Here is a 26839-nt window from a genome sequence, read left to right as displayed (position 1 = left end):
AAGGGATGCTGTGTGTCTTTCCTCAAGTAGGCTGCAGCCAGTCGGGGGGAAGGCAAGAAAGCCCAGGCACCGTCTGAGGGCGATATGGAGGTCTGGTGGGCATCAAGTCACTATTATAGCCTTGGCCACACACCAAGCCCCACACGGACCGCACAGCCTTCAGGAGCTGGAAGCAGAGATCCCTCTCCCAGGCCTAAATCACCTCTGGTCCCAAGAAGGGCCCTGCAATACCTCAGCCCAGCTGCTTAAACAACAGAAGCCAAGGAGAACATTTCCACATGTTAAAACCTCAATACAAGTTTTCTTCAACTGCATCCAGCTCTGCAATGGTGGCCTTGAGGGCGCAGATCAGGGCCGAGACTTGGTGCACAGCTAAAACAACAGCTACAAACTCAGACCTCCTGAGCTGATCCACCCTCCAGTGCTCCCAGTTCCCTCCCAGTAGCCACAGCAGCTGAACTGGACCCGCAGCATGACCCAGTAAAACCAGGCAGCTCCCAAAGTTGCCTTGGGTAAGAAAAGCATCAAGGTTTATCCACATTTGATAAAAATGTGTAAACATGGTTTAGTGCTAGAGTTAGGTTATGGTTGGACTCGATGATCTTAAGGGTCTCTTCCAAGCAAAATTATTCTAGAGAGGTTTTGTTTTTAAAGCAGCAGTCCTAAGGGGAGACCTGGATAGCTATCAAATCAAGCTGTGTTTATTATTCTGCTTTGTAGGATCATTGCTGGAGGTACCAAGACTCCAGATTTGGCTGGCTCTTTGCTTGATGCATGACAGAGGAGACAGCTTGCCCATTAGCAACGTTGGCTCCGCAGAACTGGCAGTAATAGAGTCCTGTCGTCAGGGGATTAAGCGGATTACGTGATGTGGGAAGCGGGGAAGAGAGAAGGGTAAATCCCTCCCCGCTGACACTGTGACCCAGCAGGCGGAGGGGAGGCGGCGTTTTGACTCGGTGCATCCTTCATGGCGTGAAAAGCTGCACCTCTGCCCCTCCACTCGCTCGGGCACCCCACGGGGCCCCAGGGACACCCCAGTTAAGGTGCATCCTATCTGCAGTGCACAGGCGGGCAGAATAAATAACATGCCGAGCATCCCATCGCGTATCGCTACACAGGCAAGGCAGGAGAGAACAAACAGATGTCTATTTATACACTTCGTCCTTACGGAGAGGAGCAAGATTTGTTCATTCCCATCAGCCCACCCTGAACATCTCCCTGGTGATTTCCCTACCCGTCACCCAAATATAACCGAATTATGGAGGCTAAAATGCAACGCCTGGTCTTGTCACCAGGTGGAGGCACAAAGCCGGTGACTGCCAGGCCAGGCACGGCCATGTGGCAGCTTCTCCTACTCCCTTCTTGGGAAGACTCGCTGGGTTAACAGGAGCAGTTTGAGACGTAGCAGGTGCCTTTGCTTGTTGGTTACTGAGTAAAGCCTGGCTGATATGAATGACTCAACTAGCCCAGCACCTGTTTGCTGCTCCGAGGGTTTCTGCCTTTTATCAGGCACCATTCAACATTGATCTTATACCTACCAGCCGTACTTTTGGCAAGCAAATTGATAAACTGGAATACATCAGCTCTCCTGTGCAGGAAGGGGACTTGATCCATCTGGAAGGGAGAGGGAGCAAGTCCTGTCACCATGATGCCGAAGGGAGTTCAGTGGCCACCAAGTTTCCACCAAGACCTGGAGACTCCCCAGCTGTGTGACCTGCAGAGCCCCAGATAACCACGCAGGCAGTGATTTCAAGTCTCCTGTTAGGAGCGTGAAACTTCACAGCCCTTCCAGGACCCTTCGGAAGAGCCCACAGACCCCACAAGATGAAAGTCCCTCTTCTACATTACAGGTGACATGACCTAACAGGTCATTTTGGCCAAGCTCCTGCCCAGCTCACACGCACCAACAGAAAGCCAGACTGGCAACGAACCTGCGAGCCTTCACGTTCACAGTTTCCAGCCCCCTGCAGAAACCCAGGGATCCTGAAGGTTAAGGGCAGCACCGAGCGAGGCCAGGAGCTCTCCCAGCGACGCGCACGGCCAGCATCACCTGCTGAGGATACAGTCAAGCTCTCAGAGCCACCACGTGACTTGGTGGCACCGATGCAAGTTCCACACAAGTCGCCCAGCCTCTGAATAAGTCACCAGATGAGAACTAGTCAGGTAGAGCACCCTGACAGCTCACACCAACCCAAGAACCCAGAGACCTGTTGGCTCACAGGACACTCAGACTTGCCGTGACCCCAGCAGGGCAGGGAACAGCCTGTAAATCCCTCCTGCAGCTCCTGCCTGTGACAAGCTGCCCACAAGGGCTGGAAAAGGCCATTCCTGCCCTCCTTGGGCAGTGATGAGTTCCAAGACCAGCTCCCCAGACTGAAGTCATGCCCCATCACAGCTCACACAGACTGAAAGCATCACAGCAGGGCTCGGCTCACGGCCACAGGAGCCGACCCCAGCCCTGTGCCGAGCAGGGAGCCGGGGAAAGCTCTGCTCTCCACTCCATTAAGCAGAGAGATGCTGCGGGCAATTAGCAGTAGCTCTTGTTTTCAGACCTGCTCCTTCCAGCCCACGCTCTCCTTGCCCCAGAGAGAAGCATCTTTATGCCTGAGATCCTCCATGTACAGGGAATTTTCCAGCAGCTTGGACCGAGCACCCAGGTCCTACCCGCACGTGCAGGTGCCACCGCACGTGGCTTCATTTGCTCGCAGAGCCCCAGTTTCCAGCTGAACGCTTGCATTTCTTGCCCTTATTGCAAGTGCAGAAGCTGTTTGGACAGGTTGCTGGTGGAGGGGCAGCAGCAGCACCCTCAGCCCCGTGTTCGGCTGGGGACCCCAATCCTGGCTGTAGGCACCTCAGCAGCCCAAAGGGGCATTTCGAGAAACCCGCTGGTGCGGAAAGCAGAAAGGGTGTTGGAGTTCAGTGCCAGAGCTATTACAGAGACAAGGGTTAATAAAAATAAGATGAAGAAAAACAGATGATCCTGATCAAGACAGGAGACTCCCGTGAAAGTACGGGCAGGATCCAGAGCACCAGCAGTGACCACAGGCCAGCCAAGGTCCTGCCCGCAGAGGCAGATATTTTGCAGTAACCTCACACCGAGTTGCTCCCCGGGCTCCTGCTTGCCCCTCCTGGCAGAAGCTCCTCCAGCACAGACACAGCGGAGGCTCCATGTCCAGCCTGCCTGGGATTACAAAGCCATTTCGGTCTTTTGCCACGTGTCTGGTGCCTTTGGCAGGTGGAAAGTTGGCGAGTCCCAAACCGAGTGCTCCCTTACAGCAGGAAGGGAGGTGGCAACTAGTTTTGTACCCTCCAGCTGGCAACTCTGCTCTTAAAAGCTGAGCTTTCATTTCCAAATGCTGACTAGTCTTGATTTAATGGGGAACATCTGCAATTTGCCTTGTCCCAGCCACCCCGTGAGCATAGGCAGGGCACAGTCTGACCTTGCCCCAAAACCCAGGTACCTCTCACATGAAAAACAGCAGCAAAAGCCACCTCGGCTCCCTGAGAGGGACATTACAGCGCTTGCCTGTTCTCTGCGGCCACCACCACGGCAAGACAGGGTAACGTGTGCACCTTGGAGAGATCACCGCACCATGGCAGGTGAGACACGACACCATGCACAGCACAGAGCTGTTCTGCCCGCCCGGCCACATCTGCTGTGCAACCCCAGCAGGACACAAAGCCCACGGGAAGCCTCTCACTGCCACTGTCCCTCCAGCCTGAGAGCTTCAAGTAAAGATCCAGGACATTTAATGTGCTAATTCCACCTGCAAAGCGGCTTTGCAACAGAGACGGTTCTTGGCAGCAGGCAGAGGCGAGATGTTTTTTCCTGATGGCCATCCTGACATGCAGATACCCGGGAGGGGCGGCACTTTCTGAAAGCTCTGTTCTGAGCTGCTCCTGAACCAGCTTTGCTAAAGCAAGCCACAGACTGCACACAGGCAAGAGCAGGTCAGCAGGAGTTCAGCATCGCTCGAGGGGTCTCCGACAGCCCCACGCAGCAGCTTGGAAATGCACTGAGAGGAAAGGGCTGTGCAAGCCACCGCAGCCACACTGAGCCATTACCTCCCCGTTCCCTGAAGTCTGAACAAAGGCCACAGTGTGCTCAGCTGCAAAAAGCTTTTCCTGAAGTTTACACGCAGCTAAAAATACCCTGAGACAGTCATTAGGCAGCAGAGGCAGCTGGATTAGCAGGGTTCTGCTGTGGGGCTGTACCTGCACCAGCCGTTCCTCCCGATATGAGCCAAGCCAGCAGAGATCAGCCGCCCCCATGCAGCCTTTGGAAACATCCTCCCTAAAAATTCCTGGAGCTGCTGCACCAGACAGCCTAGAAAAAAAACAAACCCAGACAGCAGGAGCAGCGACAACACAACAGCGTGGAAGAGCTGTCTTACTATGCACAGCGGAGAGCGACCTTGGAGATTTCCCTGAATCCAGCGGAGATTTGTCTGGAAGCAGACAGACTCTCCTGTTCACAGCACAGCCACTCCACACCGGGATGGGGGGTGTTCGCTTGTACCAGTGAATGTGGAGGACTGGGAGGACTCATCATGTGCAGAAACGCCTCGGTCTAGAGGGTTGACATCGAGTCCTCTGCCGGGTCCCTGGGAGGTAACGTGGGCCCAGTTGGGTTCCCCTGCACCATCAGACCCTGCAAAGCGTCACCAGTGACAGGGGACACAGCCCTGAGCCCAGCCCTATGTGACACAACAGACCTTGGTGCTGCAGCACCGTCCCACAACATTCAGGGCACCTGTGGTCACACTGATGTGCAGCAGAGGGACAGAAATCAGCGGGTTTTCCCCAGGGTTGTGTGGAGTTCCCATGCAAAGCTCGAGCTGACCATACCCCTGAGCCCACCCTGCCACTGGACACCCTGTTCTCTCCCCACAGCATTGCTATGGGAAAACACAACACTGTCTCAACTGTACGTGGGAGAAATGACCACACGTCTGTAGTGAAGCTGCTAAACAAATGATCCAAGTCGAGCTTACTCTGCCACAGCTCGGGTGCTGAAAGGGTTTGGGCTGGAAGCCGCAGGCAGTCACAGCATCTCTGGGTGAGGCTGATCCCTTCCCCAACACAGCCGGGACCTCCAGGTCGGTGGCAGAGGAAGAGAAGCCAGAAAAGGGTTGGGAGGTGCCTCGGTCACCGATGCACAAACACAACGGCCTCAGCCGAGCCTTATTACCCTGTGAGATCCCAGGCTCTGGTGCGCTGGGAGAGTCCAGACCTCTGAGCACACAGCAGTTTGCAGGGCCAGGCAAGGGCAGCATGCGGTACAACACACACTGCACTGTGGTCATGGCTAGCCTAGGGCAAAAAAAGATGAATATTCTGTGTATCGCTCCCTCCATCCCCCATAGAGGACGGTGTCATTTGCTCCATAGCCACAACCAGGAACCTGGAAGGTGTCCCTGCACCCCATGCACAGGAGCTGGGGAACGGCTGGACCGGGGCTGCTGCCCTGACCTCCAGCTCTCTGGGCCGGTGCCGCAGGCAGAGGCAGGGGGTTTTGCTCCCTCCTGCTGCTCTACAGTAGGAACAAAGTGTGCCTGCGGAGTACATGGAGTTTTTGGGTCTAGTGGAGGAACAGCAGGCCCCACCATATGGCAATTTCTCTGGCTACTTAGCGAGTGACGCATTAACTGTGCTGGCCAAATCACGTAGTATGGAAAGCTACCTGGTGCCTGCTGGCCCATTGCTCATAGCAGTATAGCCTTTCTGCTGCCTAAAATCAGCCCTCATGCTCCTCTGGGGAAGGAGAGCTCCTCTGAAGGTGCTGAATTAAACTGATACCAGTGCTGCTGGTGCACAGCTCGGGTACTCTCCTTTCCAGGCTCTCCAAGCAGAGAGCAGGAAAGCAGCAGGTTTGTGTTTTGCACTTTCGGGTGGAGAACCAGGCACTGCCCTGTGCTGCAGGTACCGATCCTCCAGCTCCTGAAAGAACCGTCCCTCTTGCTGCAGTCCTGACAGCCAGGACATCACCCTGCTCGCCCCTGCCCTCCTCTGTCTCTCTTCATCCACCTTTGTAGCCCAGAAAAATGGAGTATTAGGGATAAGCAAAAAGGTCAGAGCTGCTCTTGCTCACCGGAGGCTGTACCACAGACATCAGCTGGGAGGCATTAATTTATCCAGTGCCAGGGCACTTCAGGCAATGCCAGGCCATTGCCATTTTAGCGGGAGGACTCCAACTCAGTCTCTGGCGGATTAAGCTAATACACGGGATTACAAACTGCAACAAATGAGGGTAAACACGCACATTTGCTGGTGCCATCCCTGCAGCAGATGCAGGTGCCTCAGAAGGAGCAGCCGACAGGAAGAAAAGCCACCTGCCAGCAAGCACGGCCAGACCTGCCACGAAAGACTCCACTCAGTTTTACCGAAATGAGAGCTCCCCATCCCGATCACAGCTGCCATACCGGCAGGGCAGAGCACAGTCCCCAGCAGGCACCACGCTCAAAGCAGCAACTCGCTCACGGCGGATCTGCACACACACAAACACGCAGCATCAACCACCTCCTGTGCCCCGATACGGTTAATGCTGCCAAGATGGACACGGGAGGTACAGACTGAGGAAGAGAACACACCAGAATGCCCAGCACCGAGCCTCGGGCTCTGCCGCTTACAGATCTCTGCATCAGCACCTTTCAAGTGACATTTTCGGTGAATACGCAGGATCTGGCAGTAAAGCAACGCTGCAAAACAACTCAGGATTAACAGTGATCTATTAAGGCGAGAAAGTGGGAAGTGCTGAGGAAGCTGCTGTGACCCAAGGCAATTACAGCTCCTTCCACACGGTTTTCCTGGGCTGAACCTGCAGTTTCTGGTCCTGAACCCAGCAGCACAACGTGGCCAGGAGCACATCTGTAATTGCTCCCACCTGGCCAGGGGCTGCCCAGGAGCATCACCCACTGCTTCCCCACCTCCTGCTTGCAGAGCGATTCCTGAGCACAGAACCAGAGACCCACGTCCTCAAAGACTGCTTAGGCAGGTCACTAAGCTTTCTAAATCCAGCTAGAAGACAGGATCAGTGCCCTGTGCCCACTGTTGGCTACGAATGTGTTGTGCCAGGCAGGCAGAGAACCACCCCAGGGAAGAGGTGATGTACAGCTGCCCCTTGTTAGCTCTTTGTGCAAGAAGCCTGCCAGCAAAGGAAGTGCATGGAGCAGCCAGGAATTCCCTGCAGTGCCTTCTAGCTAACTAACAAGCTGCCAAATGTAAGGTCAGCTGGAAATTAGAGCCAGTTCCCCGCACGGGTTCAACTCAGGTACAAGCAGGATTTAAAGGGAACAGAAAAAAAGTCTGTCTTTGCATGCACAACCCATCCACAGGGCAAGAGCTGTGCGTGCAGTCGGAGATACAGGGTGTGCAAAGAAAACAGCCCCGTGCGGGGACAGGCACAGGATGGACCTGCTCCTGGATACGGGCAGAGCTGCAGCAGGGGAGGGGGAGAGGGGGGGCGGCCTCTGCGGAGCTGAATTACTCCATTATACTGGCTCAAGAGAAGCATCTCTTTGAGAGCAGCGGGTACAAGCGGTGCTATTTTGTGCTCGCTCCAACTGCTGTACTTGATCTCCTGCACCACTGACACCTACAGAAACCCAACACCCCCCTACTTGCAAGGTTCCTCCCACCCCTATTGCATTTCTTTGCAAAAAGACGACCCAAGAAAAACCAGCACCAGGGGGCAAGTGTCCAAGTCAAACCCAGGCTGAGTGGGAAAAGCAAATCCCCCTTTGGCCTCCCCTCCGGAAGGCAAATGAGTCTCCCCTGAGAGCTGCCCTTGGACTGAGCGAGCTCCCCGGCGCTGCACCATGTCCTCCAGCAAACGGCAGCCACAGGCTTCCAACCGGCTGGTACATTTGGCACTTTCCAGCAGCTTTTATGTAAAGAAGCCGAGTTCATTAAACCGCTGGCCTGTGTGTCATTGCCAAGGCTACAGCACTGACCCTGCGCCGTCCCCCAGCAGCTCACGGTGCCTCCAGCTTGTCCAGACAAGCACGGACACGAGCAGGGTCCTCGGCAGCAAAAAAACCAGTCACCAACCTGCGGATGCTCCAGCGGGAAGGCTGAGCCCTCTGCACCCTGGGTGCTGCTCCCAGGAGGGGCGAGAAGGGAAATGAAGGGTGAGGCCAGTGCCTTAAATGAGTGCCTTACATTGCAAAGCGGGCATCTGGGTTATTTCAGGGCCTGACTCCTTTCTCATGCTATGCATACCCTTAAAAAAACCCCAAACAGCATGTAATACAAGCAACAGCTGATGCTACAGATGAGCTGCTCCCTCACTTGTTTCAACAAAAAGGTGTGTGGCTGGAGAAGTGCAGAGTTGCTCTTAGATGCTTAAAGAGCAATTCAAGCCTTGATAGTTTTGCAAACCTCTTCCCTTCCTGTCACTTGTCCTCAAAACACCAGGGCTCGCTCTTTTTTAAAGTCACTGCTCAGGATGTGGGTAGGGAGAGCATGAGGTGGGTTGTTTTTCAGGCTGATCCTGCCCCCCTGCATGGTCCCCCCAGGTGCCAGCCCTGCTGTGGCCCTGCCGGGGCACAAACCACTCACCAGGGACAGGCAAGACAGAGACACATTGGCTGTGTGGCCTTGGGGACACCTGGGATCCTCCCTCAACCACAGCCAATGCTATCGGGCTGGACGTGCCCTCTGCCAGAACTTGGAGTCACCCTCTGCCGCAAGGACAGGCTGCTCCCCCTTGCCTTGTTTTTTAACGCATGGTTCAAAAAGGAGAGGTAACAGTGCTGCTGTAAGGGGGGACACAAGAACAGAAGAGTCCTCCAAGGCAGAAGCAAATTCCTCCCCTTCATCTATTTTTCATCCTCCCCTTCCTCCATCCATTTTCCATTTGTGCTGCCAGGAGATGACATCCCCCTCGGTGGGTGTGATGCTCCTGCAGCACCGCAGACAGGCAGCCCCTCCACCCCATCCACGGGCCCGCGTGGTCCCTGCCTGCCCTCCTGCTCTTTCCTTTTCAGGGTGTGAGAAGGAATAGGGGGACACGGCCAGCCCTCACCTGAAGGTTTCTCCCTGTTTTTACCCAAATGGCAGGACCGTTCCATGCACCACCGCAGTATCTGTCCGCAGCCGCAGTAACCTTTGCTCAAGGTGTCCGATACTTCTTGCCTGCAGCTGTGCGACACTGGCCAGGGAAGGACTTATGTGCTGGTGACCGGGCTTGCTCAGGAACGCTTCCAACTCCCGTAACTCACCCGCACCCTGGGCTCCTGCCGTCACCCATCAGCGCACACAGCACAACTCAATATCCATGTCACTAGAGCCAGGAGCACAGCCTGCCTCAGTTTCCCCACCCAGATGGGCGTCAGACCTGCAGGGAGGCACCCAGGGGAGCACCCATGAGCACTGGGTGCATCTCCTGAGAGGCACCTGCACCTCTAACTGCTTTGCCACTGGACACCGGAGCAACCTGTTCCTGCCAAACGCTCTTTTCCAGAGCCGCAGGGAAAGGGACAGCTCTGCTCTAGGCAGAGCAGGCACCCAGGGACGGTCTTTCTGCCCAAAACTCCTTCACACTCCGCTCAGGAAAGGCCGGAGCAGCTGAGAGCTATTCCTGGGGAGCCTAAAAACACCGCGGCTGAGTCAGCACTGAGGCCCTTCCTCTGCTGCTCTTGTCCACCACACGACTCCCCTGGCGAACCCCTGCTGCTGCAGGGCTGTGCCGTGCCCGGACACCGCGCTGCCAGCAACCCCGTCGGAGCAGACAGACAGACAGACGTGGAGGAACAGCCCAGCTTCCCCGCTGCTCTGCCAGCCCAGACATGCATCAATGTCATGGCGAGGGCTGTGACAGCAGAGAGTTATCTCGCTTCCCCGTGCCGCAGGCTGGAGCGCTGCCAGCCCCCGGGGCTTTTGTTTCCATATCCGCACAGGCCAGAGCAGCAGTTCCAAGGGACGGTTGCAAAGCCATCTCTGGGGGAGGACTTGGGTCCAAAACCATCATCGACGCTGCCCTCTCCCACCCATGTCTCATCGCTCGCTCCCCTGCCTCCTCAGTGAACGGGAGGAAGGGAATGGGACCAACACGGCAAGTCCAGGATAATAATTCCTGAGCTTACACCAGTGGCACAAAGAGAAAATGCTCCACGAGCTCTGTCCTTGGCTGCGATCTCACATGCAGGGACCACTCGTCCTCTCCTTATCTGCTTCCCGGCAGCGGGCAGCCGGAGGCCGAGAGCTCCCAGTGGTTGTGTCCACATTGACACAAAAAGCACAGGTCAGTGATGGTGAGTACCTGGCGTGCTGCTGGGAGCAGCCTTTCCCCATAACTGCACTATAGCTTTGCAAGACAGGACAGTAACGACACCACAACACAGCTCAGCTCTGGAGCGCAGGACTCTGCCATCCTGCAGGACAGATTTTCCGTTCAATTCATTACATCTCTGATAAATCATGCACTATTATTCCTTGCCCGGAGCTGCGGTAGCTCTGGAAGATGTCGGCTGGCCCGTTTTGTCCCCGTCACGCCCCAGGCACACGGCTGGGCAGCTGCCAGCTCCGTGAGCGGCTCCAGCACCCACCCCGGCCCTGGCTCACGGCTCGGGCTGGCACAGTCTGCAACAGCGGCGGTGACAGATACCAGCGCTGCACTGGGCAATATGCAAGAGTCTGGGTCTCAGAAAATTAAGAGCCAAAAGACTGGGGCTTTCTATGAACAGCTTAAGAACTGAGAATATCAAATTTTGGCTGTCTTTGGAATTCAGGCCTTCAAAGTGGACACTTCACAGCCGCGAAAGCGTGTAGCCATCAATGCATTTTCCTTCCATCCTTCCCAGTCTGCACTGGTCCCAGTTGTCAAGGGGAGGGCTTCCAAGGGCAACCTCACAAGAACCGACTGCTGAAGCGGGATCAAAATCTCCTAGGGGCTGCAAAACAAACAGCACATCCACCTCTTCCCCCTCTTGTCTCCTGGTTGGCTTTGGCACTGCTCAGCTTTACCGGGACAAAACTGACCACAATATCGCAGCTCTCCCTTGAATCATTAAATACTAGAAACAAAAGTTGGAAGGTGCATTTTTCAGTGCAGTTGCAGGTTTAAACCTCTCCAAAGTCCACAAGCGTTCGCAGCCTCCAGCTCCCAGCTCAGCTCAACAGTCTGCAGCACCTTATAAAGCGTCTGGGATTTTGCTACCGTGCCGTTCACAACTGGGCACTCTGGCTGTGCTCAGCGCCACATCCAAAACCAGGCAGGAACATTTCTCGCTGCCCTCCCAGGCAGTTCACCTCCAACTGCAGCCCCCGGGCTACGAGCCAAGGCGAGGGGCGAGCCAGCCAGCCGTCTGCCTTCGCCAGCACCCGAGAGCAAGCAGCACTCTCTCCAGTTGCTGGAGGATGAGGTCAGTCTCCCCTCAACGCTAAAAGCTCTGCTCGAAAAATTGCTGAGCCAACAGAAACTGCCACTTTGGCTTTACCCGCTTCCTGTTATTGGATAAAGCAGCACCAGAGAGCCGAGCTCCTGCTAACCTGGGCTTTCAGTCACTGCTACAGCCACTGCCTTCAGCAGGTGAATCCTGGCACGTCTTGATTTCAACAGGAGCCAGGGCACAGCATGAATTATTTGTGCTAAGGCTGACCTATTTAACAGCAGAAAGACAGCATTCATCCCAGCCCAGATCCCCCAAAGGCTGCCGGTGTCACTTTACCCCTCGGGATAACACAACCCCGTCACTATCTCTGGGCATCTCGGCTTGCGGAGGGAATGGTGGTAACTGTCCCAGGCTGTTCTAACGTGAAACCAAACTTTCTCCTGGAGGAGAAGTGATGTCTCCACATCCCTTTTAACACCAACTACTCCTGGTCTGCAACTGGCTTCTGTCAATCAGCTTCGATCGGTGTTTTGTGACCACAACACGCATAGGAAGCGGAGCCAGGTGAACCCACAGGGCCTCAAAACAGCACAGAAGTCACTGCCAGCAGCCCCGTTTCATGCAGACCACAGCCAGAGGATACGCGAGCAGTGTTCACAGGGTGGCTGCCACGTTCTGCAGCTCTTCAGGATGCATCTCTGCACAGCTCATTCTAAGCTCTTGTAGTCTCTAATATTGGCCCCCATCCCCTGTGCACAGGCCAAGGCAGCCCGTGAAGGGGTACCGCACATCTGGAAGACGCTGAAGTCTTGGTGACACACTTCTGCAGACCATCTCTGAATCCCAGATCTCCACCACGTCTTTGTGGACCTTACCTTTGTCTGCCAGGGACAGCGTGCTGTTGAAGTACTGCTCCTCCACGGTCCACGCTGTGTCATTGATCTTGTTAGACACCCCGCAGGATCCAACGCAGCTCACCTTGATGGCTGGTGAGAGAAAGCACGCACGTAAGCACTGGGAGAAAGCAAAACCTCGCATTCAGACTTCCTTCAGGTACCGTGTGGACTTGTGCAGGAGCAGTGCCTCATGAAAACACACACGGGGTAGAAAAACAGGGCAAAGGAATCAGGTCACACTTTGATTTCAAAAGCACGTTTTCCCCTTAGTCTCAGCACTGCTAGCCCAGTGCTACTCCCAGCTGTTATCACCACTGAAGTCCTCAAGCTGGCCGCCTTGCACTGTGAAAGGCCTTAACGGCAGAGATTTCAGCTCCCTGACAGGTAACCCTTCTCCCAAACGAAGCAATATCCTCTTCCACCAAGCCTGGGAGGAGAGGCATGTTCGGCGCAAGCCCGTTAGCCAGCTAAACAAGGTGTATGGCCCTGTCCGCAGCAGCAGCAGCAAGCTGGACCCTCCAGTGCAACATGAACAACCCTCACGGACATCCCCAGTCCTTGGGAACCTGTCCCCACGTCCCAGGGTCAGTCTCTACTTCAGTGGAGCACAGCAGAAGCACTGTGCCCATTAATGCTTGTCCTGCATTAGGACTTCTGATCATCTTTGATACGTACGTTGCTTCTCAGCAGCCACAGATCACTTTTGAGCGGCTTCCTCCTCCTGTTAGACACACAGGGCTCATGGCAAAGCTGCAGAGCAAGGTGTGGAAGCATCCAAGATGCCACCTGACCCTCACAAAGCAAGGAGAGTAATTTGAGCTATGTTTGTGCCTTGCCTTGGGAAAGTCACCCCAGAAGCTCACCCTGCAGCACGGCTTTCAGATGAGCTACGTGGCCTTCAGCACAGCTACTCACAAGACCTCTGCAATTAGTCCTGGCCAATTCACAGCAGGCAGGTTGAAAGCAAGCTCTGATGTTGACACTGGACCACAGAGACAGAGCAGCAAGACAAACCGGCCCTGCTGCACAGCAGATGATCTGCAGTGCTAACCCCACGCAGAGAGGATGCAGGCAGAGCTACCGCAGAACAAACTGGGCTTTCAGGGTTGTCCCAGCCTGAACATCTCCCATCCTGATTCTCACCAGGTTTTGCAAAAGCTTCAATGGATCCCACAGAACTCCCTCACCAAACTTGTGAAGTGAATAGTTCTGCTGGCAGGAAGGTGGCAGGAACTACTAGACAGACTCTTTCCCCGTTTCACCCACCTGCTCCCCTGTATTGAAGCCACGTCTCGCAGGAAGCATCTCCCTGGGAGGCAGGTGGCCAGTTTGTGTTGGCTCAAGAGCTCTCCCCGTCCCCGCTCCACCAGCCTTCCCAGCCACGCTGATCTCACCACCTCCACCCATCTATCCAAACACCGAGGACTGCAAACGATGCTGCTGGCAGCCACCCCAAACAGCTCTCCAGAGCACCTGCCCAGCCAGCGTGACCGTGTCCTCCACACTGCCTCAAGATGGGGTGAAGAAAACCCCAAATCCAGCCCTCTCTGCAGAGGGAATGCACAGTTCTTACCCCAGCCCCCTTAGCGGTGCTTTGCTATGCGCATTCAGGTGGAATGGGCTCCTCGGGGCTAAAAGTCTCTAATCCCACAACAAAGAACAGCCTCCCCGCCATCAGATCTCCCGTCATAGCTTCACAGCCCGACTGTGACTTTGAACACCAGAGCCCATTGCAGTCAAAGTGCTGTTTTATTCTCAAGGGCAAAGGATAAGCAGCTCCAGATGCCAACTCTCATTAACCAGACATCAATACATGAGCTCGCTCGTTTGTGCCTGCAATGTGCATCAGCACCTCCAAGGCAGGAGAACACACAGGAGAGCTGCCCACACCCTGGCACACCTAATGTGAGCAGACACAGGTCCCTCCCCGCAGAAGCAAACCATCACACTGAACCCCCTGCACACCCCCGGGTGACATCCAACCCTCTCTTTTGCCAGATGGCAGAGCCAAAACCACGTAGGGGTTTCAGCATCAGAAGGAGGAGGGAGCGGTTTTAGCAGGGTGGGATCCTGCGTACCCAGGCGTTGGTACCAGCTCTCATGGTCCCAACCTGGGCATAAGGTCACATCTCTGGGCTCACAACAACCCCGTTCCTCTCCAAGGTAGCCTAGATAACTTGGATGGCTCGAGTCAAACCAAGCCCAGACTCAACCGCTCCACTCCCACGTTTTCACACAGGAGATGTGAGCAAGAAAAACCCAACCAAGAACTGGAGAACATCCACATCCTTCAGGAGCAACAGCCCCTGAACAGGCTCCCCCTCAGCCTCCGTTCACCACAGAAGGTTGTAGATCACCACCATCTGCTGCAACACCCAGATATGGGGATGATGGTCTTTAATTCGAGCCCGCTTGCTGCATTGCGGTGCTGAGGCACTCCCGCTCCTGGGAGACGGGTGGGTGGGCATGTTCGAGCACGTACACACTCTGGCCCACCTCCCTTTCCACAGGAGACGGAGCCTCAGCAGCCAAAGGCAGTGAGTTTCAGCCTGACACTCAGAGCTAACCCTTGGCTCGTGGTCCCTGCTGCAATGGTGGATCCCTCTATAATCCACCATTGGGGCTAAAATCTGACGGCATCTAAAAGTCTCACTGCAGCTAACTAATGAGTTCTCCATCATAGATGCAGGAGCTGTCAGCTCCAAGGCTTCTCAATTAACCACCAACATCCCAAACTGGTGTGGCCACAGCCAGCCTGTGCCTACGGAGGAGGGATCCTGGAGGGACAGCTCTGGGGCATCCCTGTCCTGTGTCCCAGCGAGGGCCAGGAATGTGGCTGGAGAAGGCCGCCGTTCCAGCTGCGTGAGGGCAACACAAGAGGCAGAAAGAAACATTTCAAGCTGAAAAGCTTGAAGGCAATTTCACAGCAATGGAGAAACTCTTCCCTTTCCTCTATGCTCTCCAAAGCTCTCAGTGTAGCATTACCAAGTCACTAGATGCAGGACAAGCCTTGGAGCAGTTCAGGTGGCACAGGATTTGTTACAGAGCATCTTCTCCAACCTACTCCAGCAACATGAGTTCCCCCCGCCTCACTGGGGGAGAAATGGGACCGACGACAGCTCTGAGCAGACACATCGCCCCATGGGTGGGAGCGGGGCTGTGGCTGGATACGGGGATAGCATGTCCGAGCTCATCACCAGGCTCCTGGAGAGATCCAGGAGATCCAATGAGATCCCCAGGTACTCAGAGGGAGGGTGATGCTGAGGCAGTAGGTCCAGGGCAGCCACAGAGCCCCCCCATTTCATCCCCGCAGCCACAGAACAAGCCCTGCAGGAAAATCCAGCAGCTTCAGGGCTCTTGTTCCCCCCAGGTTATCTAGGAGGTTTCAGAGACAGCTGGTTCAACACGTCAAACCATTTATGTTATTCCTAACCAGGTTTTGGAGCAGCTAACCATGAATTCAGCCTCTCCACGAGCACCCCAGGGGCAGATACTGGGGACTTGCCCAACTGTCATGTACGGGCTCCTGTTCACATGCAGGAGTAGGGACAGGGACAGATGACAGGCATAACTCAGGGATGTGGTGCTGGGGGCAGCTGCAAGCTCAAAACAGTGTTGGCGGGACAGGTCTGGCAAACCAGCACCATCAGAGCTGCTGCAACTGGAGCCACCTGAGGTGCGAAGCTTGTCAGCCTGACTGTCAGAGAACGAAATGCGCAGTGTGAGCCTTTCCAAGGAAATCTCTGTGCCAAGCTGCAGATAGAGCAAAAAAGAAAAGTTTCTACATCAGAACAGGCCAGTTCCAGTTATTCAAAACCCATTAAAAATGCTTCTAGAACCCAGTGCTACCAGTGGTCCCAGCTACCACGCTCCTGCTCCCTGTTTACCAAGGCTGCTTTGAATAAATACAGAAAAAAAAAAATCAAAAAAATGTATAGAAAGTGGAAGGGGGAGGCAAAGAGCAGTAAGCAGAGAAGAAACAAATTACAAAGCCACGCAGAAGACAAGAGCCCTTCACCCCTGCAGTCCCCCAGGGATTCAAGGAAGCGGCAGCTTTGCATCCAGCCAGACACATCTCCAGCAACGTGCTACAGCACGTGCCAAACGCTGGAAATAAAAGGGGACAGCTCAGTCATATCCATCTCTGCACAAAGTAAAAATAGAGATGCCAGGAGCTGGGCACGTCTGCCTTCTTCCAAGGTGACTTAAGGAGAGCAGCCGTAGACTTCAAATTACTTTTCCCGGTGCCCCAGCGTGCTGCCCTCCTCACAGGAGCTGGCGCTGCATCTCTGGCGAGAGGAAAGCAGAGGACACGCATCCCTCTCCCTGCCAGCAGCAGGTCGTACGTGCATATCCCTCCTTCCAAAATCCAGGCACGTGTTGGGCGCGCAGTCTCAGCAGCCACCCTGCACTTGGCAGCAGGGCCAGACCCAGTCCCAGGTGACCTCTCCAGCTTCAGGTCCCATCTGTGTCACACACCCGCCGCAACAGGGACAGGCAACAGCCAGCGGCGGAGGGAAGGAGACACTGACAGTTTGGTTGGTTTGGGGTTTTCTGAGGTGGGGAAGGGACGCATCAAAAACTACAACTCTTCTTCTGTCCCAAGAGCCCAGCACAGGGGCAGGAAAGGGATTTGGCCTCTAATGTGGAGTCATCTAGAAGAGTGGTTCACACTTCCCTTCTCAACTCAAACCCAAGCCCATAGCTGGGCCCCAGGAGGTAACCTGTATGGAGCTGACACACATTGAGCAGCAACTCCCACACCAGCACAGCAGGACACTGATGTAGGTCCCCAAGACCCAGGGGGACATCCTGCCCCCTGCAGCTTGCCAGCCCATCGCACGAGTCACACCCAACACCGCTCTCTGCTCGGAGGCTGTGGACAGGCTCGAAGTGAAACACTGAGTCGTCGCTACAGTTTGACCCGTCTTTGTCCCTGTGGGCAACGCTCCTGCCACGCACAAGCCCAGCTGGGGCTCAGGACCATGCAGCCCACTCTGCACTGGCACAACCTTTAGCATCATTTAACCTCCAGAAGCAAGATCTGCTGCTCAGCCATTCCCCCCCAACGCTGGCACTTGCCCACTGTACCCTGCAAGTGCCTGGACCAGCCAAATCAGCAGTGGAAGGGACAGTCCCTCCCTTCCTGGCCCTGACCCTTCCGTGAGCCAATTTCCAGGGCAGCAGAGCCTGTCCTGCACACCCCAGCTCAGCAAAACCCATCCTAAGGGCTAGAAGCACCTGTTCTCCCTGGCCATAGCGGCAGGGCTGTATTTGGGGGCTGTCAGGATGAGACAGGAGGACCCAGCCAGGTCTGCCACACAACTGCAGAAAGGCCAGATCCACCCAACACAGCCCCACACTGCGGGAAAGCCGGACCAGCTCCTCAACAGCCTGTAAAAACTCCACCTGTAGCAACGACAGGGGAGTGTCAGCCCTGCTACACGGCAAAGTGACCCAGAGTCATTTTGGCTACGCACAAGTTATTTTAGCCAGAGTCCAGCCCAGCGCATCCATGCAAGTAGTATCGACACACAGAGGACGTTCTTATTCCAGGAAAATGCAGAAGTCTCCAAAGGGAGACTGGGCAGGTGTGTGCCCATAGAAACACAGAGCAGCAAATCTCCGAGTCCTCTCCCAGGCACGTCAATCCTCTCCCCTCTTCCAGCACTTTCTTGAGAGCAGCAGGAGAACGCACATTTTCCAGCTCCTCTCCAAAATCAGAGGTCAACATACATCCCAAGGGAAGAAAGAAAACTCTTGGGCTCCTGTTCAAGCCAAAGGCTCTTCTCCCTCGCAGATCTGAAAGGTTTATTTATAGCATCACAGTGTTTTATCAGCACGCCGGCTGCCCTCAGAGGAAGGGGGTCAGCTTGAACATCTGGAACAAAATCCCCAGTTGAGCACGTTTGACAAGCCTGTCCTTGCACACATTGGGCTGCGGGTGGAAAACTCACCACCAAACAAGGCCACAGGGGCCACGGGAGGGGGATGGCCACATGCCACAAAGTCTGTGCCTTGGATCTGCCAGTCCTGCTGCCAAAGGCAACCGCAGCTCCTTAGCAACAGGCACAAAACGCTGCAGCATCCTTGTGCAGAGCCTGACTGATGGGCTGAACCCATCCAGCATGCTACCCTGAACCCATCCAGCCTGTTACCCTGATCCCCACCACGCTGCTGTCACAACCGCCTTGCTGCTCGCCAAGCACGCTCCAAAAAGGACGCCCCCAGCAGCCCTTCTCCAAAACTGAGTCTTGAAAACAAAAGGACAAGTTGGGTGGATTTCTTTTAAAGCTTTAGACTGATGTAGATCCCAGTGCTGCTCATCCAAATAGCCCGGGTAGAGAGGTAGGGAAGAATGGGGTTATTCTGCTTTGGGAGCCCATAAGGGCAGACGAAGTTGCACCCATGGTGTGGCAGGGACATACAGCTACACAGCTATTGCCCCCCAGCACCATCCCACCCACCCCAGCCTCTCTGCTGGAGCCAAGGCTCCCAACGAACACACCACAGGCCAAGACAGGCAATATCCCTCGATGGTGGCTTGGGAGGAAGTGGGGAAAGAGAAAGTTGTACCTCAGACTGGTTTTGGGAGCCAAAACTCTTGCCCCATCCTAAACAGGTGGCAGTAGAACCGCTCCACACGCCTGCTGCCGCACACAGGGCTGGGGCCGATGATGCCAACCCTCGGGTCCACATGCAAGGACAGTGACCAAGCACCAGCACAGCACACTGAGAGACCAGCCCCTTCCTCCCAAGCCAGGACAGCAGATGCAGACACCCCTGAGTGCTGGGAACAGCCCGATGAGACAGGAGGCACTGTGGGAAAGCGAGTGTTTAGCAGAGAGAGGCATATCTCGCAGCTCACTACGAGTATCTCCATGCCAGCCACCCACCCCAGCCGCACCGCCAGCAGCCACAGCCTCCGCTCCTAATACCCATCCCTCGGAGTATTGGAAGGGAAACACAAAGAGGCTGCAGAGGAGCAGAAGGCTGGAGCAGATAGAGGCAGCGTTTCATGTGGATCTTCAACCGCTCTGGTGCATGAAGCCAACTTTCAGTCTTCAGAAACTTCTTTCCGCTTCTCTGGACAGAAATTCAGAGAGGGTCAGACTGATGTTTGGAGAATACTGTGCCTGCCATCCTTTCTAGAGCTGTGCTCAAGACTCGCTTCTGTTTGCCCCATCCATGAGAGAGCAGGCTGCACTTTTACTAGGATGGGACTGAGCTCCAGGCTTGCAGCAAGTCTCACACTGGCCAAGAGCAGCTCAGCTTGTTACCCAGCAGATCCCAGCAGATAACACGTTCTCTGTCACCACCAGTGCTCTCTCCTCCTCGTTCTCCTTTCTGTACAGCCCAGCTCTGGTCTCAGCCCTGTCCTGAGCAGGGCCTGCAGGCTCCCTGCCAGCACCGGCACCTCCGAGCAGCAGATGCAGCCAGAAACACCTCGTATTTAGGATCTCAGTGAGGTCCACACAAGGTTTACTCATGATCCCTTGAATAAGGCAGGTCCTAATTTACTGTCATCCTTCTTGAGGGATCTGGGCAACTTAAACTTGCCCCGTGAGCCTTGCGCAACCAAAGAGAAAAAAAAAAAAATCAAAAAGAGCAAGCTATGCTCTTCAAAGCAAAACAAGGCTGTACATACAGAAGTAGTCAGAGCATCCTAATCTTCAGTGTTCGGCCCATAGAACAGCCCTGTGGGAGGGGAATGCAGGTCCCCGCTGCCCTGCGTGGCGCACAGCCAGCAGCTCACCCCGGCTCGCAGGAACGCGGACGGACACCAGGACTCGCCAGCTCTCAACACTTCAGCCAGCCAGGGACCACAGCCACGCTCCCTTGGGCTGAGAGGGACCTCTTTTTTAATAGCTTGCCCAAACTGAAATAAGTTTCCACCCAGCACTTAGCACTGCTTTAGGCCAAAGCAGTTAAGATATTCTGGTAGACTCGAGTTGGCTGTCTAAAAAAGGAAGAATTGGGCAAGAAACCCCACCGCAGTCAACCACACAGCGCTGCAGGTCCCAGGAGGCATTTGCTGGGTGCTTTAAGACCAGCCAGGTCCATGCTGTAACAAACTGCCCCTTTAAACTCATTAACAAACTGCTCTTTCCCAGCAAACCAAGCCAGGCACCTTCTCCCACCTCGCTGGCAGAACAAGCCGCGACTCAACAAAGATCAGACAGGGAGGCTGAGCTCTCTGATGTCCTGGGAACACACCTCTGTTTGTGACCACAGCCAGCTCGTCTCTGTTCTTCCCACACCCCAGAGCAGGTTTAACACGCTGTCCCCCCCAAACAGCCCCTCTGCTGCAGGAGCATCGCCCCTCCGCGCTGGGTGCAAAAGGCGCTGCCGGCAGATAAACAGCCGACTGATCAGGTTTCTCTCCTTACCACAAAGAGGTTGATTCACCAGAGCCTACTCCCTTTTCAGGCTCTTTCTAAATAAAGGCTTCAAAGAGTTCTGGAAATTCATGCTTAACAGGCTTACTGTAATTCCAGAGCACAAGGGCTCCTGTGGGCCTAACTCTGCTGCAGGACCGGGTCGCACATTTTCTTCTGAGGCTCTCAGATACACTTGTCTAGGGGTTAAGGCTACAATAAGTCCTGTTGGATGATGCTTATTTTGGGAGATCCTCACTGCCACCCAAAACACGGTCTGACACAGATCGCCTGGTCCTCTGAGTGACAGCCAGCCCTGCAGATGCAGTGCAGGTGCTCAGCAGAGGGGCTGATGCTCATCCATCCCCTCCTGGGGCTCCGGGGATGCTCCTGGGCACAAACTCTCCAGCACTCACTCCTTGTCCTCAGGGAAGAGCACTCACAAAGTCAGCTCAGCTCCCAGACGGCCAGAAAAAGGCCTTTTCCAGTTTGGACACACCCCGCCACATGCACCTGGGGCTGAAAGAGTCCAGTACAGACAATATTGCCACAACCAGTTGTCCTGAGCAAGCCTGTGTCTCCAAGGGACTGAGGACTAAAGCAGCAAGTTCAGGACTGCTCAGCCATCCTGGAAACAACAGTGTTGGTGTGAGGGGTTACAGCCAACATACAAGAGCAGCAGAGCACAGGGGACAAGCAACCACGTGTAACTCCGCATTAACGCTCACTTACCTTGCTGCTCCGCTCCAGGCGCTCAGCCGGCAAGTCAGCAGCTGGAATTTGCTGAGACACCTCCAAGTGATTTAGCACTGCTGCAGCTCCAGACACAAGCCCGGAGCCAGCTCCCCTTCTCTTAGCAGAGGTGGTTTCAAGCACCTTTTCCTGAAAAGCCTTATTTCTAAGCAGAAAAGCAACCCAGGTACCAGGGCAGGCAGGTTCTCCAGTGGGGAGGCAGGAGGACGCCGGCTGGGATGGTGTGACGGGAGATCCCAGCCGCATCGCCTCACCTGCTCCCCACTGACCATCTCACACGCCACTGCGAGCTCTCGAGCGTTGCTTTGAGCTCTCGAGCGTTGCTTTCGCACATCTCGGTTGTCAGGAAATCCCCCTCCCCCAGCCTCAGCGATTTCGGAGAAAGCAGCCAGAATCCACTTCATTCTGCGTAAGAGCTGCTCCTATGATTTTCTTTGATGCCATTCAATGCGAGCAGCTGGATTCTCTATTTATAGCAAGATCATCACTTTGGAAAAATGACTTATGTTCTTGTTATTATCAGAGCACAAGATCCATCACAAATCCTCGCTATGCCAGGAATGCTACAAGGTGGTAAGACAGTCCTCATGGTCAGCCTGGACACCTGCAGAGGTCCAAGCAGACAGAATATAGAACATTCGGGACCGAGAGCTTTCCTCCCTGGAGATGTTGCCTTCTGAGCCAGTTTTATTCAAGCCTTACTGCAGGGAGGATTTGGGATTCAGGCAGGTGTGTTGGGGAGGGATGGACAGCAAACTGCTGCAGCACCGTAACCTCTGGCCTGAGCTGCTGGAGCCAGGACAACCAAGAACACGGTTTCAATCAGCAGGAACAAAGGGTTGGAAGTTAAAAGCATTAGTGCTCCAGAAATGATTCATGCTTCTTGGAAACAGCCTTTTTGCTACGGATATCTGGTAAGGTCCAATTTTTAATCAAGATTAAGGTGCTCAAAGGTCAGGGTGTTTCTTAAACTAGGTGTCCAGATAATTCCAGGCTGGTGCTAGCTTGCCACCCTCATCTTGTCAAGGGGGTCAAAAGCAGCATCCATGTCCTCTCTGCCATCATCATCCAGCATCTCAAGGTCCTGATACACCTGTGGGACTTTGCTGAAGCCATTAATGGCATTGATCACCGCTCCGGACGCAGTATCTGATGCTGGACAAAGCGGTACCCAGGCACAGCTACCCACCGGCTGGTGAAAAGCCTCTACTACAAGCTTATTCACGGCAGAACACCCAGCTTGCACTTGCCACTGGCACCCCACCAGCTGGCTTTAATTGGCCGAAGAGTTAGGGGATGTGAAGCTGCCATTTAAAAGCCATCACAAGGGGACAGAAGCCTACACACCTTTGTGGTCTGAAGCCATTTCACCTCCCGCTTCAGATCCTGGACACAACCCAGGGGCTCAGAGCATGCACAGACACAACTGTGCAAAAGGCAAAAATCCACTGACTGGCAGCAGTCTGGTCCTTTGCTCATATTCTCCTCTCCCAAGCAGTTTGCGCTTCCACACAGGAGATTTGAAGAGTGACAGATTTTAAGAGCAGCACAAAGAGGTAATTAACTTCCATAGCAATCCCTCTTGCCAGACTCTGGAGGTCACAACAGTAGCCTAAAGGTTGTACATTGGATATCTCAGCAATCAGCCCTCAAGAAAAGTGGCACCAAATCAAACCCCAGCCCCTGGTGCGCTTGCCAGGCTGTTTCAGCAGCACTTGCCCCAACGCCTGGCAGAGCACCTTTCTCTACACTTTTGCACAAGTCGGGCTGGCAGCAGCCTCGCAGCACAACCCGACCATCCCATGGCCTTTCTTCTCCTGGAAGAGCCTGAGCATCTCATTCTCCAGACGGCAGAGAATGGTCCGCACATCTGTCCTACTCTTCTGGGCCGTGACAGCCTCTAGCAAGACTTTGCCAAGTCAAGTGGCAGCTACATGGCTTCTACAGATGTATTTCTTCCTGAGGGATGACTTTCAGCAAAAGGTATTGCACAGGTTACGACAGAGCGTGTCCCACACCTCCGCTGGCAGAGGGGCTGGCCCGAGCCACTGCCCTCCCCGCTGCTCCTCCTCGCCCGACCCTGCCAGGGATGGAGATCTGCCTCTGGAAAAGAGGGATGGAAACCAACAGACTCCTTCCTCCCAGCCAGGGAGCCTCCCTGCTGCCTACCTGACTGCAGCCCTGAACGACAAGCTCCATGTCCACCAGCTCTGCGCTGCTCCAGGGAAGGAAGAAGCACTCGCATCCCGTTTGTCACACTTGGAAGCAAATCAGACAGACAGAACTCCACTCCACTTGTTCTCTCATTTTGTTAAACAAGAGATGGGAGGCCGTAGCACGTCTCCTCGCCAAGGAAAACGGCAAACTGAGCTTTTCAGATGAGCACAAGTGGTGCGCGGGCGGGGGGAGCAGCAGAGAGAGGCACACACTGCAGTGACATGAGACACAAAACAATCTCGTGATTAGTTATTGACTCCAGAGGAGTTGGAGCTCTAGCAGCGAGCCAGCCAGGAAAGCAAAAATCCCTCTTTTGTTCCACAGCCTCAGACAGACTTGGCCACACAGCTCCCCGCTGTCTCACTCCAGACAATGAGAAAAGAAAGTTAATCCACCTCTCCAAAGCAGGAGCCATCCAGCCTGCCGGAGCGATGCTGCGGAACGATATACGAGCGTTCCTGTGCATCAGTGCCAGCCTCACCATGTCCTGGTGCCCACCGATGCTAGCGGATGCCAGACGGCTCAAGGACCTCACCGGCACTGCTGGTGTTGCCGGGGTAGTGACAGCTTTGGGTCCAAACCGCACTCCAAGGCAGAGACCAGTTGTGGGGTCCCTCCCACCCCAATGACATATTAATATAGGTGTCAAGCACAAAAATTTCAAATCCACCTTTACAGAAGACAAACTTCCATGTCTGGATAGAGCAAGCTTCAGACTTACTAACCAGGGACTGAATCCATCCTTTCAATATCACTTTCCCAAGCAGCCCAAACCACAGCCTGTCTGCATGAACAATGTCTTCCTCTGTTTCAGAGGTTAATTGGTGCAGAGGATCGTGGCCAACACAGTGTTTCGGTGTCATCTCTTCCCACCAGGAAGGGCACAGGTTACGTGCACGTCAGAACCACCTTACACATCAGCCAAACCCAAGCTTCTCCCCACTGCCCCCCTAGGGAAGCACAAGTCATCTTTTAGTTTGGACATGACTTGGGATTTGAGTGACCTGCTTTTCAATCTCCTCCTTCACCACTAGCTTTCTCAGTTCTCCATTTGAGATGTGAGAATATTTACTACATCTAAGATTAGAGAGGAAATTATGATTCACAGCTTCTCTGCTCTGCAGAAATGGGAATTATGAACCTGGGTACTTCGAGAGCATGAACAGACGTAGGTACTTGTGTCTGGAGCTTTGCAGTTCAAGGGAGTGATTTTTAAAGTCAAGTCATCACTGCATAAACCTAGACAGCTAAATAATAGAGTAGAGAATAGCAAAACGCTGAAATCTGCTCCAGAAAGCACTTGCAGTTTCTTTAGTCTTAGTGACCCAGGAGAGAGGGCTGTTATTTTAACATTACAGCTCTGCCTGCGAGAAGCCTCGCTGAATGGCAGGCAGCACGACTGAAATAATCTTCATGGCCCCTGGACACCACAGAGTTGAGAGGAAAGTGCTCCAGCATCCCCAGGCAGCACAAGCCTTTGTTCCAGCACACTCCTGCCCTGCTCGGAGAGAACTTATTTCCCTTTTCCTTCCCCCCAAATTAATGCCATCTCCAGCTGTCCCAGCGCCAGCTTCCTGTTAAGATTAATTATTCTTTGTACACCCCTGTTTGATGATTTACCCAGCAGGTCAGGCACAATGATTGGGAATTCTGCATTCCCATCAGCACTCTCCCTTGAGGCTCGCAAGTTTTCAGGGAAGGACCTTCACCCCGGTTCGGATATGTGTGTCTCCCTAGAAGGTCTATGTGGGTCTCCAAAGGCCAGTTGTCCTTTGTGACACTGCCACATGGTCAGCTGAAGATTATGTGCTACTGAACAGCCTTTATTGTTAGTCAGCAGGGCTGGCGAGGAAGCCAGCGTAGGTGGGAGCATTTATGATCCTGAAAGGTGTGTCTCCAGTTACACTTTCCTATGACCCAAGGTTTCCAGTGTGTTTAGCAAGGCAGAAGGAGCTTTGTTTGTTTGTATTGTCCACCTTTCAGAAGCTGCAATTTCCAACAGCCATAAAACAAGCTACCGTGTGAAGTAGTCATCTGCAGGCTTGTTTGCATCTGCGATCTCCAAAACCACAACACTGAGAGCCACCTGCACACCAGACTGGTCCAGCTGAGGAAATGGAAAGCACCGAGTCTTGGTGCTGTAGGACAGAGTGCAGTGGGTGAGGACTTCATGTCTTCTCCTGGGAGCTGTTTGTCAGCCTGAGAAGTCATTGCTGGTCATAGAAGGTGTAGGTGTATATACTGTATAACATAAACTGATGCCACCTACCTCTCCCCACACCCCAGCAGAAAGCCCCAGCACATCAGAGGTTGTCTGAGGTCTCTGCTGCTGAGCTCGTGGAGCTCAACAGGGCTGCCCAGTCCCTTTAAGACCTCCTTCCGTAAGTAGTTGTCTGCTGTCACACCAAGAAGGATGTTTCAGCAGCTACACAAGCCTCCTGCTCTGGGGGAGACACATTTCCTTCAGCCAGAAGGAGAGGGAGCCCATCCGAGAGACCACCAGCCCCAGCGCGGAGTGTTTACACACCAGAGACCATAAGACACAGAGCAGCAGGGAGGATACACAGCAAAGAGTCACCTTGTGCTGCTCTGCAGATGTTGGTATCACACCCTGACGTGACTTATTTGGGCAGGTTCAGACACCAGTTATGGAAAGTTTCTGCCCCAGCTGGTGAAGCCAATTTGCAGGGACCTCAGCCCAAAACAGCTGCTCTGGTCACCTCCGCAGAGAAGCAGCAGGAACAGCCACACACGGCCCGCCTCAGATTTTGGCTCAGTGCTTCTGCCAGCTCTCCCAGAGCCCTGCTTAACTGCCCGGCTTCTTCCCAAAACCCCTGCATCAGCATCAAACACCAGGTCCAAGAGCAAAACCCCTCCTGGCTTCAGGACCAATACTTACCCCTGACCCTGAAGTTTCAGAGTGAAAGCAATAAAGAAGCAGAAAGAAGGTCCAGAACAAAGACACACGTTCCTCCCTCCCCACAACAACCAGCTGCAGCACGCCGGGAAGCAAAGGAGATCTGGGGTAGGGGAGAACCTGGCAGGTCCTCTCCAAGATGGGAATTGTAGAGGCAACACCAAAGTATAACCATGGCCAGCTGGCAGCACAAGGGGCCAGCACAACTGAGCCCTCCGAGGCCAAACGCTCTCGTCTCGCCTAAGAGGTGCCTTCAGGAGCAGGGGTGGGAGTCAATGGGATGGGCCAAGGATGGAAGTCAGCCACAGTTTGTTATGAACATCTTTGCTGAAAGAAGTGTTGCTG

The 26839-nt window shown here is 54.3% G+C and overlaps 1 protein-coding gene across 1 annotated transcript in view; it reads right to left on the bottom strand.

The window, feature by feature from the left end:
* The window catches only part of ARRDC1 (arrestin domain containing 1), a 34542-nt gene that overhangs the window by 6125 nt on the left and 1578 nt on the right, over positions 1–26839 (bottom strand). Inside the window, exon 2 of the mRNA XM_065648836.1 lies at positions 12209–12319. Within this exon, the coding sequence (XP_065504908.1) occupies positions 12209–12319 (111 nt within the window). The remainder of the gene's footprint in view (positions 1–12208; positions 12320–26839) is intronic.

Source organism: Caloenas nicobarica, chromosome 19 (genome assembly GCF_036013445.1).
Source record: "Caloenas nicobarica isolate bCalNic1 chromosome 19, bCalNic1.hap1, whole genome shotgun sequence".
NCBI lineage: Eukaryota > Metazoa > Chordata > Aves > Columbiformes > Columbidae > Caloenas > Caloenas nicobarica.
Note: the sequence above shows the minus strand (reverse complement) of the source record. Positions and strands in the feature narration are given on the sequence as shown.